Below are 15,432 nucleotides of genomic sequence, written 5' to 3'. Positions count from 1 at the left end.
TGTTTAATTCTAAGCCTAGGTAGTTTTCCTTAACTGTTTTCTACATCTTTACTTTGTGGTATCATGCTGGATAACCACAACTATAAACGACAGCCGTAAGCCCATAAACCCATTATTTCTCTGTTGAATTTTAACTAGCGTGTCAGGGTTACCAGGTAACATTAGACATGGTGGAAAAATTCACTGAAGGTGGTATTTTAAGGATTTTATTAGTGGCTTTTTCAGCAGAAGAAAATGTATTTTCATCATAGGTACTCAGCAGGCATAATTGTTAATCATATTTAATTTTAAAGGCTGAGTTATAAGTATATGATTTAGAACCTAGTTGGAAAAATTTGGATGGTTTTCTTTCTTATTTATAGACTTCACCTCCATGCAAACTTAGTTAAAAAAAAAAAAAGATTCCAATGATGTGACAGATAAGTTTTAAAGTTAGCATCTTTGAAAAGGCAGTTAGTGTCTAAGAATTTCTCAAATCCTTCAGTGTAACATACCACTTTTTTTTTTTTTTTAACCACATCTTAAGGGTTAAATTACCTCCTCACCAGTCTTCTGGGGGACTCCTTTCTTTGCACTTGGTTTCCTACTATATTCTGAATTAAATTGCAGTTACACTAAATAAAATAAGCTGTGCTTAGTGCCCAGATAAGTCACACGAGGGACTCTGAATTCACGTAGCCTTAAAGTTCTATTTTTTTTTAATCTATCAAGCTTTTTCTATAAAACTTGGCAATCACTTCTCAGTTTTATGCTAAACTCAGCTTTCTCTTGTAAATTTAGACTAATAAATTGATGTAATGATGCCTTTATAGTTGATAGTTAAATGCTTAATATGTGGCACATCTCAGAGGAAACGTTCTAGATAAGGCCTGGTAAAACAGGAAAATTTACGTGTGTTTTTTTTCTGTGTATGAAATTAGTGGTGGTCGTTGGTGGAGATATGCTTTGAAAAATTATATGTAATAGTACATAAAACTTTCATGTAAAAAATAAGAAATGAGGAAAAGTTTGTATCTATGTTTAAAATGTAAATATGAAATATATAAAAATTATAGGTGATATTCCTCTGACAGATATGTTTTCTTAATTTCATTAATGCATTCGAGGTTTAAAAAGTGATGACTGAACTTTTCTGAGGCTTTCTTTTATTTCATTGCTATGCAAGGATTGACAAAGAAGGTATTCTTTGAGATAATCTGCTTTACTACAGAATTTATTAACTTGAAAATGTGGTCAGCTCTAGAAAAAGACTTAAATCTGCCAGTACCCTACCCTCCCTATTGGCCTTTTTATTAAGCGGCTTATAGCAGCTATGCGTTGTTAAGCAGAAATATGATTTGGAGGCTTTAAAATTTTTTACTTTAAAAAGCGGGGCTCAGATGATCTATAATACTTTCATGATTTTTATTAGAGTTAGTCTTGGTGTTTAAAAAGGGTTATATGTATTATGCATTTTGTTATATGTTATATGTCTTATGTTGTATGCCTTAACATTTTGTGCTACATTACAGATACTTTTTCTTACTATACAGAGATCAGAGGGCTGTGGGACCTTGGAGTTTATACGTCAGTGCCCTATGTTACGGCAGATCATTTTCATTCATCTAAACAAAAAGTTATGTTCTTTTTGCAGCGGCCTTGATCTTTTATTGATATTTTTGAATACAAAAAAAGCTGCATTTTGTTTTTTATTGAGGGGAGTGCGACACAAAATATATACAAATGAAAGCAAAATGTTTATTTTTATTGAAGCAATAAAGATCCTTTATTATTATCTAAAAGGAAGAAGTGTGAAGTTTGGGGATATTGTCTTCATTTTGATAAATTAGAATGTATTTTTCTCATTCTTGTAACAGAAATACAAGTTTAGAAATATTAGAAACTATAATGAAAATTAAGTGATCTGTAATTTTATCACTTAGAGATACTCAATTTTGAAATTTTATAATTTTTTCCTCCCTGTCTTTTTTAATGCACACATTTTGTATACTTTCCTGAAACGGAATTGGGATCATGGTGGGTGACTTGGTGCTACTGTATGAGTTTTGTATCTTGCTTTTTTCACTTAGCATGTATGTTATTTATCCATGTTATTAATTGTTCTTTAACTTGTTTGTAAGTGATGGCATAATATTTTATCTCTGAAATCTCCATGAAAGGGAGTAGGATGTAGTGGACTCCATAGTCAGACTTCATGTCTTCCAGTCCACACTCTACTGCTTATGAGCTGTGTGGCCTTGGGCAAGTTATTTTCTCCCTGTGCGTCAGTTCCCTAATTTATCAAATTAATAACAGTATCTACTTCATAGGTCTATAGTGAGGATCATATCTATTAAAATGTGCAAAGCAATTAGAACAGTGCCTGGCAATGATAAGTCAATTACATAAATAATCATTGCTATCATCATTATTAACATTATTATGTAATTATAGTTTATTTAAACTAAGTTTAAGTTAAACTTGATTAATATATGCATTAGCTGAAATATAGGTTGAGTTCTTCAATGGAGGACACCCTCCTCCTCCAGCCCCTCACCAATCAGTGACTAAAATAAAAGAGAAGTTTACCTCTCTAACAGTCTCACAGGAGCTGTCCCTAGCAGGGGGGTTGGTTCTGTTATCTTCCATGTGTGGCTTCCCTGCTGGTCCATAGTGGCTGCTCCACTTGTTGTCAACAAATGTCATTTGTCTGAAAAGCAGGAAGGGGGGGGGGGTGTTGCTAAAAAGTAAGGACAGTTAGTCTTTATCTTTCAGATTGCAACTTGAGAAATGTGCCTGTCACTTTCTCCCACTTCCCTTGGGCCCATACGTAGTCACATGGCAACTTCTAGCTGCAAGAGAGGTTAGGAAATGTCTCTAATTAGGTGAACATAGGCTCAGCTGAAATTCAATGAGGGGAAGGTCCTATTAATACAAGGAATAAGGAAAGGATGAATACTGGAGGTCAGTCATCAGTCTTTGCTACATTAAGCACTTCACATCAATAAGATAAAGATCAGTAACTAGAAAAGTTGAAATACTAGTTGAAATACAGTCACATCAGGGAAATACAAATCAAAACCACACTCAGATATCACCTCACGCCAGTCAGAGTGGCCAAAATGAACAAATCAGGAGACTAGAGATGCTGGAGAGGATGTGGAGAAACGGGAACCCTCTTGCACTGTTGGTGGGAATGCAAATTGGTGCAGCCGCTCTGGAAAGCAGTGTGGAGGTTCCTCAGAAAATTAAAAATAGACCTACCCTATGACCCAGCAATAGCACTGCTAGGAATTTACCCAAGGGATACAGGAGTACTGATGCATAGGGGCACTTGTACCCCAATGTTCATAGCAGCACTCTCAACAATAGCCAAATTATGGAAAGAGCCTAAATGTCCATCAACTGATGAATGGATAAAGAAATTGTGGTTTATATACACAATGGAATACTACGTGGCAATGAGAAAAAATGAAATATGGCCTTTTGTAGCAACGTGGATGGAACTGGAGAGTGTGATGCTAAGTGAAATAAGCCATACAGAGAAAGACAGATACCATATGGTTTCACTCTTATGTGGATCCTGAGAAACTTAACAGGAACCCATGGGGGAGGGGAAGGAAAAAAAAAAAAAAAAAAGGACGTTAGAGTGGGAGAGACCCAAAGCATAAGAGACTGTTAAAAACTGAGAACAAACTGAGGGTTGATGGGGGGTGGGAGGGAGGGGCAGGTGGGTGATGGGTATTGAGGAGGGCACCTTTTGGGATGAGCACTGGATGTTGTATGGAAACCAATTAGACAATAAATTTCATATATTAAAAAAAAAAAGAAATACAGTCACAAACAGTTCAAGTTTACTCATATTTTTTTAAAATTTGTTTTATTTTATTTTTTAATAATTTTTTTAATGTTTATTTTTGAGACAGAGGGAGACAGAGTGTGAGTGGGGGAGGGGCAGAGAGAGAGGGAGACACAGAATCTGAAACAGGCTCCAGGCTCTGAGCTGTCAGCACAGAGTCCGATGTGGGGCTCGAACCCACAAACTGTGAGATCATGACCTGAGCCAAAGTCAGGCACTCAATAGACTGAGCCACCCAGGCGCCTGTACTCATAATTTTTTAAATTGCAGATTAAAAACAAGGTGAGATCTTTTTCATCTTTGTGTAATGTATCTATTATTGGAAAAAGTCTGAAGATTGAATGTTTTTAGAGAGCAGTTTAGAACTGTAGACCAAAAATGCCTATAGCTTTTAGTACTCAAAATTTGCGAACTTGAAAAGATATATGTACGTGGATATTCATTATAACATTGTTTGTAATTTTGACAAACTTTAAACAGTCTAAATCTCTTGTTATTAGAGAACCTCTAAAAGAAACGATAGTACATAAACAGTATAATATTTAGAACTTGATGCATCTTTACTTTTTCAAAAATTTTTAATGTTTATTTATTTTTGAGAGAGAGAGAGAGTGTGTGTAAATGGAGGAGAGGCAGAGAGAAAGGGAGACACAGAATCCGAAGCAGGCTCCAGACTTTGAGCTATCAACACAGAACCCGATATGGGGCTCGAACCCACAAACTGTGAGATCATGACCTGAGCTGAATTCAGAGGGTTAATGGACAGGGCCACCAAGGCAACGTATGCATCTTTATTATTGACATGAAAAGTTAAACTAGTTAGTAAGCAAAAGAAGTAAATTTTAGAATGTGTATGAGGAGAGTGATCCAATTGTCTTAGGACAAATGTACATAAAAATTGTTCAGAAGAACACAGTGGCTGTCTCTGAGGGAGTAGGGAACTTTTCTTCATTTTATGTACTACATGCTGTCTGATTACATGCTGATTACATGCTGTCTCACGTTCCTCCATCTACTTAGACTCTTAACCTGACCAGTCTTTTTTTTCTTCTTTGTTTTAAAATCAACTTTTTGATATATAATTTAGGTATGATAAATTGCATCCATTTAACATGTACAGTTGGTTGAGTTGTAACAGATGTGCACACCTGTGAAATACTACAATCCAGATACAGAACATTTCATCATCTTTAAAAGATTCTTTGTTGCCCCCATTGCAGCCCATCCTTCCCCCGCCCCTGGCCACAGGCAGCCACTGCATATTCTATGTCATTATGGTTCTCCCTCTTTTAGAAGTTCATATACATGCAGTTGTAATGTGGCCTTTTGCACTTAGTAGTGTTTTTAGTTCATCACGTTGCATGGGTTAGTTTATTCTTGTTTTGTGCTGAATATTATTCCACTGTGCAAGTGTGTGTATATTGTGTATCCATTCATCTGATAGATGTTTGTGTTATTTCCAGGTTTTGGCCATTGTTAGTAAAACTTAACTTTTCAAAGGTGGTTTTACATTCACACCAGCAGTGTATGTGAGTTGCGCTCATTCCCATTCTTGTCCCCATTTGCTATTGCTGGCCTTTAAAATGTTAACCCTAATGGTTGTATCTCATTGTGGTTTTAAATTTACATTTTCTCTTATGACTGTTGATCTTTTTTTTTGTGATGTGTGTCCAAATAATTTGCTCACTTTTAAAATTGGGTTGGTTGTATTATTTTTGAGGTGCAAGAGTTTTTGTGATATTTTAGGCATAACTAATTTGTCAGATACAAATCACAAATATTTTCTCCCATTCTGTGGCTTGCCTTTTTGTTTACCTTGTCATTTGTAATGTCATCAGTATCACTGTCCTGTTGTAGATTTTACCAAGATGAGGTTGTCCCTTTGAAAGAAAATGTGAGCAGATGATGAAATCATAGCAGAATATGAACTTGTGCATTCACTTTTGGAAGGTTCACCTGATCTGGGGATTAGGCAGTAAGAGTGAAACTTAATGAACGAAGGCATGTGGTGTTAAGTCAGAACTAGAGGACATTGGCCACGTCAGTAAAAGAGACCAGTATGTACCCCTATTTTATTGTTGCCGAGCAGTAGAGGCATTGGTCTCTTCGTACCAGTTCTCAAAACCTCTCTTCTAAACCAACTTTTCTTCTCATACCTGTTCTTTTCTGTACTCTCTTGTTTAAAAAAACAAAAACAAAAACAAACAAAAAAAAAAAACTAGCACAGTGGTGAACATCCCAGGAAGAAGGATTGGTTCTCAGTATTGAAACATTTATTTTTATTTTTTTATTTTTTTAAGTCTATTTTTAATATTTATTTAGAGAGAGAGTGAGCAGGGGATGTGCACAGGGAGAGGGAGACAGAGAATCCCAAGCAGGCTCTGTGTTGTCAGTGTGACATGGGGCTTGATCTCCCAAACCATGACCTGAGCCAAGATCAAGAGTTGGAAGCTTAACCGGCTGAGCCACCCTAGCACCACCCCTCAGTATTGAAACTTTTAATTACAAGTAGCATAGTGCCTTGATTACCATTCTAGTACATTTTTTTGGTCCAGGAGAGGGGTTGGCAAACTATGGCCTGTGGGTGAAATCCATCCAGCTTGATACTTGTTGATATAAATAAAGTAAAATAAATACATATTTATGTTACATGTTTTCAGTGGCTGCTTTCATGCTACAGTGGTAGTCTTGAATTGTTGTAACTATCTGACCCACAAAGCCTAAAATACTTATTTTCTGGCCTTGTATAGAAAAAGTTTGCCCACCCTGTACTATACGCAGAAATAAAATGAGTCATTTCTGTCTGGTGAAAACTCACGTTTTCTCGGAGACTCATAGGTACCACTCGTGATAATAAGGGTGGCACCATCCAAGAAACTGACACTAGTCTTAAAAGTCTTTCTCTACCACATTCATTGAGATAGCATTGTGAACACAGTACTCATCACATCAGAAATAAGCACTTTCTGGAGAGCACTTAACTTACCCATGTGGATGCATGTGGTCCTCCAAGAGCCTTCTAAAAAAGCACTTTATAAAGCTGCTTCCCTTGTGTCTAGCTTTGCTCTCATAGCCCTTGCCTGCCCTAAGAGTTAATACTTGAGAAGAGAGACCTCAATTAACAGTGTACCAGGATTAGGCCTAGTGGGAGGAGGGTCCACAGAAGGAAATCAAGAAATTTCCAAGGCCTCTGTTGTTGGTACTGGGAGGATTAGAAGAATCCTACAGAAGATCTGTCCTAGTAACTACCTCTTGCCAAGGTACATGAGTAAAATGAGTAGCATCAAGAATGCAACAGGAGTTTTTTAGTCGAGTGAACAATCTTTATACACTTTGTGCTGTGTAGCAAGGACTTAGGAGTTAGAGAATACCATTAATTTCTCATGTCTTTTATCAGGGTCTTGCCCCTGTCTATTTTGAGTTTATCTGCTGCACCATTCATGGCTTCAGGGAAGTGTTTGAAGGGTCCTTTTCTTTAAATCAGTATCTCGTTTTATTCATCTTCCTGTTATTCATCACTTATTTATTGATTTTTGGTTATTTGAAATTCTCCTACCTAAAAAAAAATGGTTTTGTGTAATAAAATGTAATTTTTATAGGCAGTAGCAATCAATTCAATGTTCAAAACTGAGAAATACCAGGTACGTTAACTTTTTCCCCCCTTAATCTCTAGATGCTATCTCATGGCCAATATCATTAAGCCTAAAATTCCAGCCGCCAGTCTTATTTTGTCAGAAAGTAATTGTTTTCTTTTAAAATCATGACAGAGCCATTCTGTTAGATATAACTAATTATTACCTGGGAGTTGAATATGTTGAGATGACTTAGTTTTTAATCATAATTCATGTGAGAAGGACACATTTCATTGTTGTTCTTCTCAATTTATATTCATCAGAAAAAGTCAATACTTACAGTATTTTTGTGGATACAGGATAATATAAAAATAGGATTATTAATAAGGGCACATTTTACTTTGGACCTAAAGGGTAACTACATCATGGGTTTGATTTTAAATGAGATATATATAAATTTGATATGTATGCTGAGGATCTTCGTACAGATTTGGGATATTCTTAATCTTTATTTAACCAATAGTAATATATACTTATTTCTGTTTTGGTTATTTTTGAAGATGCTTTTAGTAGACTATTATACCTTAAAATATTATGAAGTTTTTCACCAAGACCTTAAGCTAAACGGTTTCTAGTATAATTTTTCCTGAGTTGTTTATCCTCTGAATAAAATTTGTTTCTTTTCAAGGGCTAACTAGTTGCCAGGCCCAAAGGTACAAGAGGAGACCTAGAATCTGTTATTTTGGTGGAGTTACATTAGGAAAATACCAGGAAGCCTTAATACACTGTCAGCCTTTTCTGACCTGAACATGTTCTTTTTTTTTTTTTTTTTGACCTGAACGTGTTCTTAAAATTAGTATGTAGACAAAGCCTCTTAGGGGGGAAATAAATCAAAGTTGAAGTCATTGCACATTTGTTAAAATTATAGCCTCCTTTTTCATAGACATGTTTTATGCTTTGCTAAATTTCTAAAATTTATAACTTGTTAGTCATTGCTTTGTAAAGAAACATTCAGAGTTCTTGATTTATATAGTAATAAAACTACTCAATTTTTCCAGCCTTCTTTGTGTAAAGAGCTTTCTGAAGGGCGTGCTTTCTTTTTATGTTTCTATTTATTTAATGTGCAGCTATTTACATTTTATAACAGACATCTATACATAAAGGAGAGTATAGTTGTATAATGACTTAAGGTTCTTTGTTCCATTTGATAATTACAAAGAATAATATCTTTAGTTTATTTCAGTTGCATATAAATGTCATATTCAGTATTCCCAAAACAGAACTTGTATTATTAAAAATTCCACGGAATGCTTAAATATATTCAGAATATAGTCCAATAATTTAAATTCTATTGAATATAATATTATTTGTAAAATACACATTATATGACATAAATACTTATGTTTATCCATTCCATTCTTACTGGATTTCACACATAGCTTCCAAGCCATCCTAGCTCTTTGTTACTCTCTGATTTACTCACTTGCATGGGTTTATAATTATTCTGCTTTTATGCCATGTGTAATTTTGATCTGATGTTTCTTTTTTCTATTAATGTAAGCTATTTATAGTAGCACAGCCAATTTTTCATTTGCCATGATAAATGAGGAAAGAGCACAACATAAAAAATTACAATTTAAAAATAATTTTGAGATCTCGGTCAAGCCAGTATTTTTGTTTAGGTTTTTTCTTCGCTAACAATTTCTGCAGCCACTGTACCACTTCAAAAAGTATTTCAGCACTACACCTAAGAAGAAGCCAGATGGACAGCTTGTATTATTTCATTTTAGTTGAGGAATCTGGTTTGTGTTAGAAGTGCTGAGTGAATGATTCATGACTAGAAGATGAGGGTGGCACGTGGAGGTGACAAAAAGCAGAGTTTTAGATAATCCACATGCTGAATAATCCTCCCTTGAAAAACAGCAAATGAAATAAACATTTCACAGAATGCTTTTTTTCTCATTTGTCATAAGAATATATTTTTCTGAGAAAAATGCTACTACAGAAAACACCATAATAAAATACATATTCTGTCTGATCCATAGAAAGCACTCAAATAATCCTACTTAATAAAGAACTTCTCAGATTCTGATCCTTTTAAAGTATGAAGTGATTGTTGAGATGTTTTGCGAACCCTTAGTTATAGTATTAGTACATCCTGGGGTCTTTTATTGTTACTTTTCAGGCATTTCACTTATATAAAAATGGTCATACCATGTTTACATTGTAGTCATGGAAGAGAAATCTTTTAGCCCTGCCATCTAGTTGAAATTGCCCTGAAGATTCCTCCTATTTATAAACAGTCAAGATGCAGCCTGGACTAAGTCCCAAATGGTTGCAGAGTTCTATACCTCATTTCATTGTCCTACTGGAAATTTATATTCATTTATTTCTGCTCCCTACCCACTACTGAGAGGGCTAACATAGGTTGTCAAGGTGAGGAATGCATTTCAGACAGTCTCCAGATTTTTAAAATTTCACTATCAGAAATCATTTTATCTTATAGAGTTCATTTTAAGAGTTCTTTAAACCTGCATTCCTTTGCAACCAATATCATTTCCAAACCTTTTATTGGCTTTGTGGAGATATTTGGCTACAGCTAATGGTGTTCTTAATTTTTTTCAGAGAGTTCTTGTAGACTCATGCAACCAGTAATGTTCATTAAATACTGTGATTTACTTATTACCAACATTATACTTCATTCATTGAACTTCTTAGATCCATTTGGACACTTCATTTTTTCTTAAAAAACACAACATGATGGGTATTAAGGAGGGGACTCTTGTTGTGATGAGCACTGAATGTTGTATGTAAGTGATGAATAACTAAATTCTATACCTGAAACTAATATTACATTGTATGTTGAGTTAAAAAAACCCAAAACAAGAAACGAACCCAAAACTCTGTGAAGGTAATCTCAGAAATTTGCTGTCTTGCAGTTTGAGTTATCTTAAAACTTAAGCGGCTTTCCAAATGGCCACTCACCACTTGCAAAGTGGTCAGGTGACTTTTAAACAACGTTAATTCATTCATGTGATTACTTCAATTGAGAATGCCCTGAGAGGAGAAAAGAGGAAACTGGATTGCAAAGCTGACTTAAATCCCTTACTGTTAAAACCTGATTATGTATGTTGACATTTTGCCCCACTGTTCAGCATTCCTTTTCAGTTCACATCATGCTGAATTACATGCAGATCATTGTTTTTAGAATATTTTGGAAAAAGGTTATAGTACATTTTCTTAAATTGTAACAAGTTTGAAATTTAGTGTTTTATGATGGAAAATTTTTGAGTATTCTAATGGCTTTTTAAAAAAATCATTTATTTGCTAGGTAAGTTCTCTTCTACGCTTTATGAGACTGGTGGCTGTGATATGTCACTTGTGAATTTTGAACCGGCAGCAAGAAGAGCATCTAATATCTGGTATGTGTGAAGTCCTATTAGGAGAGCGTATGTACTTGCATATATTTGCCATGTTCAAAGCTTTGAAGCCTTGCGATGGAAAAGTGCTTTTGAAAATATTTGTTCGTATTGGCTTAAATAATTTTGTCATTGTGTATTTGTCTCCAGAGATGTAAGGTAGAATTTATTGCTCTGGAAAAAAGAAAGCATTATTCTTAAAATGAAAGCTGTTCTGTATTTTAAATAATTAAGTAAGAATTCCCTGTGGATCTTACAGTGGGATAGTGGTTTCCCACAATTTCAAGTTTAACTCTAGATTTCATGCTACACACACATACACACACACACACACGCACACACTGCATGATGTATAAAAAAGCTTCTTAAAGCTTATTAGGAAAATAATTATACTACTAACTTCAAACTCATCAGGTCTCTTTGTAATTGAAAAATTTTATTTCTTCATAAGGGTTTTTTGATCGTGTCTTTTTACGTGATCATCTTTCCTTGTGTTTTGAAATTTATTTATCACCAATAAGAAAGAGGAATTTCTTAAAACATGGGTCATATGTTATATTTAGTTTCTTTTCTCTCCTTCCCTTAGGAAGAAATTACACTGTAAGATAAGGGAGAAATTAGGAGAAAAGCAAGTAAGAACTAGAAATCTTGATGGCATAATCAGTTCTAATGTAGAATGTATTAGATTTTTTTCTTAAATTCTAATATTATTCATCTATTCAGGTTGCTGTCTTGAGGTCCATTAGTGACTGATTAGCTCATTTTTTTCACAGGGGTCATTTTATTTGATTCCTATTTTAGGACCTATTTCATAATGGGACACACCTGTTTAAATATTACACATGTATGTATGGGCAGTTCACTTAGTTTTTTAAAGTTTTTAGGAGCCATTAATTTTTTTTTATTAATGCTTATTTATATTTGAGAGAGAATGTGCGAATGGGGGAGGGGCAGAGAGAGTTGGAGACAGAATCTGAACCAGGCTCCAGGTTCTGAGCTGTCAGCACAGAGCCCAACGCTGGGCTCAAACCCACGAACTGTGAGATTATGACCTGAACCAAAGTCGGCTGCTTAACCAACTGAGCCACCCAGGTGCCCCATAGGGGTCTTTTAAAGCAATAGGATCTTGTAGTCACTTAGCTTAATCCACTGAAAAGATAGAACATGTAGAAAACTATACTCACTCAGCTCCTGTAGTCCAGTTTTGGAACTGATCCTGTTGAGAATGACCAGCTTGGAGTGTTAGGTGATTTTGTAATAGTAGAAACAATAGAAAGATGGAGCAATGGAAACAATTATGTTTAATATAATTTAAGAATGATTCCTTACAGCATAAATGTGGTAAGGTCTCAAGTTTCAAAAACGAAACTTGACTGTGGAAACAGATTTGTCACATTCTAGGCTGTTATATTATAGCTTAAATATGTTAATTGCTTTCTTAAACACTCTCCATAAGAACTTTGTGACAGAGGCATTATTCTCCTGTGTTAGTGATGCGGAAACTGAGGGGTTTAAAAGGCTGGATAACTTGTCCAAGATCTCATTTAGCTGATGAAGAGATTTGAATATAGATACTCTGGCCCAGAGGCTGTGCTCTTAATTACATCTGTAGGAAAATGCTATTTCGCATTTTGAAGTACAAGGAACAGTGAAGAATATAAATGTCATCTCATTGTTAAAAGATGTATTTTTCCTTCTATTCCTTGACAAGCTGTTTATTTCCTGAAGTTTTTTTCATTTTATTTTAGTGACACGGATTCTCATGTATCCAGTTCTACCTCAGTTCGATTTTATCCACATGATGTGGTAGGTTTTCCTTTACTTTTAGAAGACGATGTGTATTCAGATTTAGTTAACACAAATCAGAAAAATTGAAGTTATAAAATGTCAATTTTGTTGTAAACTATAGCAAAATCACCTTTGCTGTCTCCTCGTGGATCTTTTCCTGTAAGTCCCTTGTTAGTAAACAAACCTAAAACACCGTGAAATGTAATTAGCTATGTATGAATCAGTAATTACACTTTTGAGGTTATATAAAGGTTCATTTACTGACCAATGTTATAATCTGTGCCATTTTAAAACTTCATTTTGAAAATTATGATTTTGAATATCATCTGACGTAACTGTTAGTTATTCACATGCCAGTATGTGTGTAGCAAGCTTAGTGATGGTATCACTGTGTAAAAAAATATGCCGTGTGAGATGCAGTGGGGATATTTTAAAAAGATAACACTGCTTTTGTCTTCAAGATGCTTATATTGAACTTAGAAAAGACAAAACAGATGAAATTCTTACGTGGAACGCATAAGAGACACACATAAATAAATGTGCCAAAGGGATTAATTATTAGTGGCTTCCTGGAGGTGATTAGTTGTGAGCTGGGTTTTAAGACCATAGATGTGAGTTGGCATAGAGCAGTGGTTTTGAACATTTGGCAATGTCTGGAAACACTTCCATGTGTCACAGCTAGGAGAAATGCTACTGGCATCTGCTGGATAGAAGCCAGGGATACTATGAAACATCCCACAGTGGACAGCACAGCCCCTAAAACAAAGAATTATCTGGCTGAAAATACCTGTAGTGCCAAGGTTGAGAAACCCTGGCATAGAGGATAAGAAAAAAAGTGTTTGGGGAGGTATTTGCCAGTGTTTAGAGATAAAAATGGCTACGTTATTTATAGGAAGCAAATTTTCTTTACTGTTTCCCACATATGTGTTTGAAAAGTAAAGGTTGTCTCTGCTTTTTTTGCTGGAGTGTATTCCAGGAAACTTCATAGGAAAGTAAAGAATAGGGATATGATTTTTTTTTTTGTCTGTTTTTCACTGTTAAATAGTATGGGATCTTTGGGATAGTGAAATGCTGACTAGGGCTGTGCTACATTTGGGAAATTTTAGACTCTTTCATTTTTATTTTTATTTATGTTATTATTTTTAACATTTTTTAATGTTTATTTTTGAGAGAGAGAGAGAGTGAGCAGGGGAGGAGCAGACAGAGATGGAGTCACAGAATCCGAAGCAGGCTCCAGGGGCTCGAACGTGGGGCTCGAACTCATGAGCCATGAGATCATTACCTGAGCCCAAGTCAGATGCTAAACTGACTGAGCCACCTAGGCACCCCTCAATTTAATTAAAAAAAATTTTTTTAATGCTTATTTATTTTTGGGAGAGACAGAGAATGAGCACGCACGAGCAAGGGGCGGAGAGAGAATGAGAGAATCCCAAGCAGATTCTTCACTGTGAGCGCAGAGCACGTTGTGGGAGGCCCAGTCCCATGAACTGTGAGACCATGACCTGAGCTGAAATCAAGAGTCAGACACTGAACCAATTGAGCCACCCAGGGACCCCCTAGACTCTTTCAGAGGAAGGGAAAACTGGTGAACTGTTGAATGGACGAGTTAAAGCTAAGAGATGTAATGTGGTAATTTCCTGTATAGCGTCAGGTGAGCAGCCTGCCAAAAGAAAACAAAAGTGAAGGAGATGTAGGAGGGATTTGAAAACTACAGTGATAGAGACTGTAGGAAGAAATGAGAATTGAAAGCATTGAATCCAGTTCAGAGGAGCTTAGATTTAGTATAGCTTAATGAGACAAGGTCACAAACGTGACAGGGAGAAGGGAAGCCACTAATGGTACACTGTAAGTGATTTTTATAGATTCGCTGGCTATACAGTCATAACATGTAAAGATTCTGAATATTTTTCCCAGTACAACTTTTCTAAAAACCTATTGATTAGTTTGCTTTAAGTATATGTCCTATTATCACCTTCTGTAGTTTTTAATGATCATAAAATATCCATAAGGAGTGTAGAGAATTGAGGGGGCTTAGATAATCCGCAAGCTGATTAAGTAGCCCTTGAATCATGACTTGAGTAAAGATGTTTTAAGCCTTTCAGTGCTGACTTTCTTTTAGCTCTCTCTTCCACAGATTCGGTTGAACAGACTATTGACGATCGATACAGATTTGTTGGAGCAGCAAGACATTGACCTCAGCCCTGACTTGGCAGCGACTTATGGTCCAACCGAAGAAGCTGCTCAAAAGGTTAAACACTATTACCGCTTTTGGATCTTACCCCAGCTGTGGATCGGCATTAACTTTGACAGACTCACACTTTTGGCCCTGTTTGATAGGTGAGAATGTGGTGTGATATTAAAGATATATGTAGATTTTATTTTTAAATTGAAATGTCCCCAATTACCCATTGAAGTTTTTGCTTGGTTACCAAGTTGGAAAATGTTTTCTGTTTTGGTCCTTTTTGAGATAAAATTTAACTTAATAGGGCTCGCAAACATTGACTCTCTTGAATTCATTAAAAATTTTTTTGTGGCAATTTTAATATGTTTATATCAAGAAATCTTTTTTATTGTCAATAAGAATCATGGAACTCTACTTAAAAGCCAGAGAATTTGAGGTGTTAGTGATCACAAGGTTATAGGTAATATGACTCTAAATACAAAAGGTATTAGAGCACTCTTTGTATTTCCCTATTTCGTAGCACTAGTCTTAATAATGAACAACATTAGTCTATTAAAACTTGGTGCTTCCTGTTGACGGAAGTAAAAAAGATTGGGTTTACTCTCCTATCTGAAACAATGAAAGAGAAGAAAA

General features: G+C 35.4%; 1 protein-coding gene across 6 annotated transcripts in view; it reads left to right on the top strand.

Annotated features, from left to right (window-relative positions):
- Nucleotides 1–15,432, top strand: part of PCNX1 (pecanex 1) — a 172,458-nt gene that overhangs the window by 86,340 nt on the left and 70,686 nt on the right. For 4 of the 6 annotated variants that reach the window (XM_047079418.1, XM_047079415.1, XM_047079414.1 and 1 more), the window contains 3 exons: nucleotides 10,742–10,832; nucleotides 12,578–12,635; nucleotides 14,737–14,954. In XM_047079418.1, coding sequence (XP_046935374.1) covers nucleotides 10,742–10,832; nucleotides 12,578–12,635; nucleotides 14,737–14,954 — 367 coding nt within the window. The remainder of the gene's footprint in view (nucleotides 1–10,741; nucleotides 10,833–12,577; nucleotides 12,636–14,736; nucleotides 14,955–15,432) is intronic. The other 2 variants (XM_047079416.1, XM_047079419.1) reach the window with 1 other exon arrangement.

This window comes from Lynx rufus, unplaced genomic scaffold (genome assembly GCF_022079265.1).
Source record: "Lynx rufus isolate CCGP_SWC_20201006 ecotype Redwood Valley unplaced genomic scaffold, mLynRuf1.p SCAF_17, whole genome shotgun sequence".
Classification (NCBI taxonomy): domain Eukaryota; kingdom Metazoa; phylum Chordata; class Mammalia; order Carnivora; family Felidae; genus Lynx; species Lynx rufus.
This window is presented reverse-complemented; position numbering and strand designations above follow the sequence as displayed.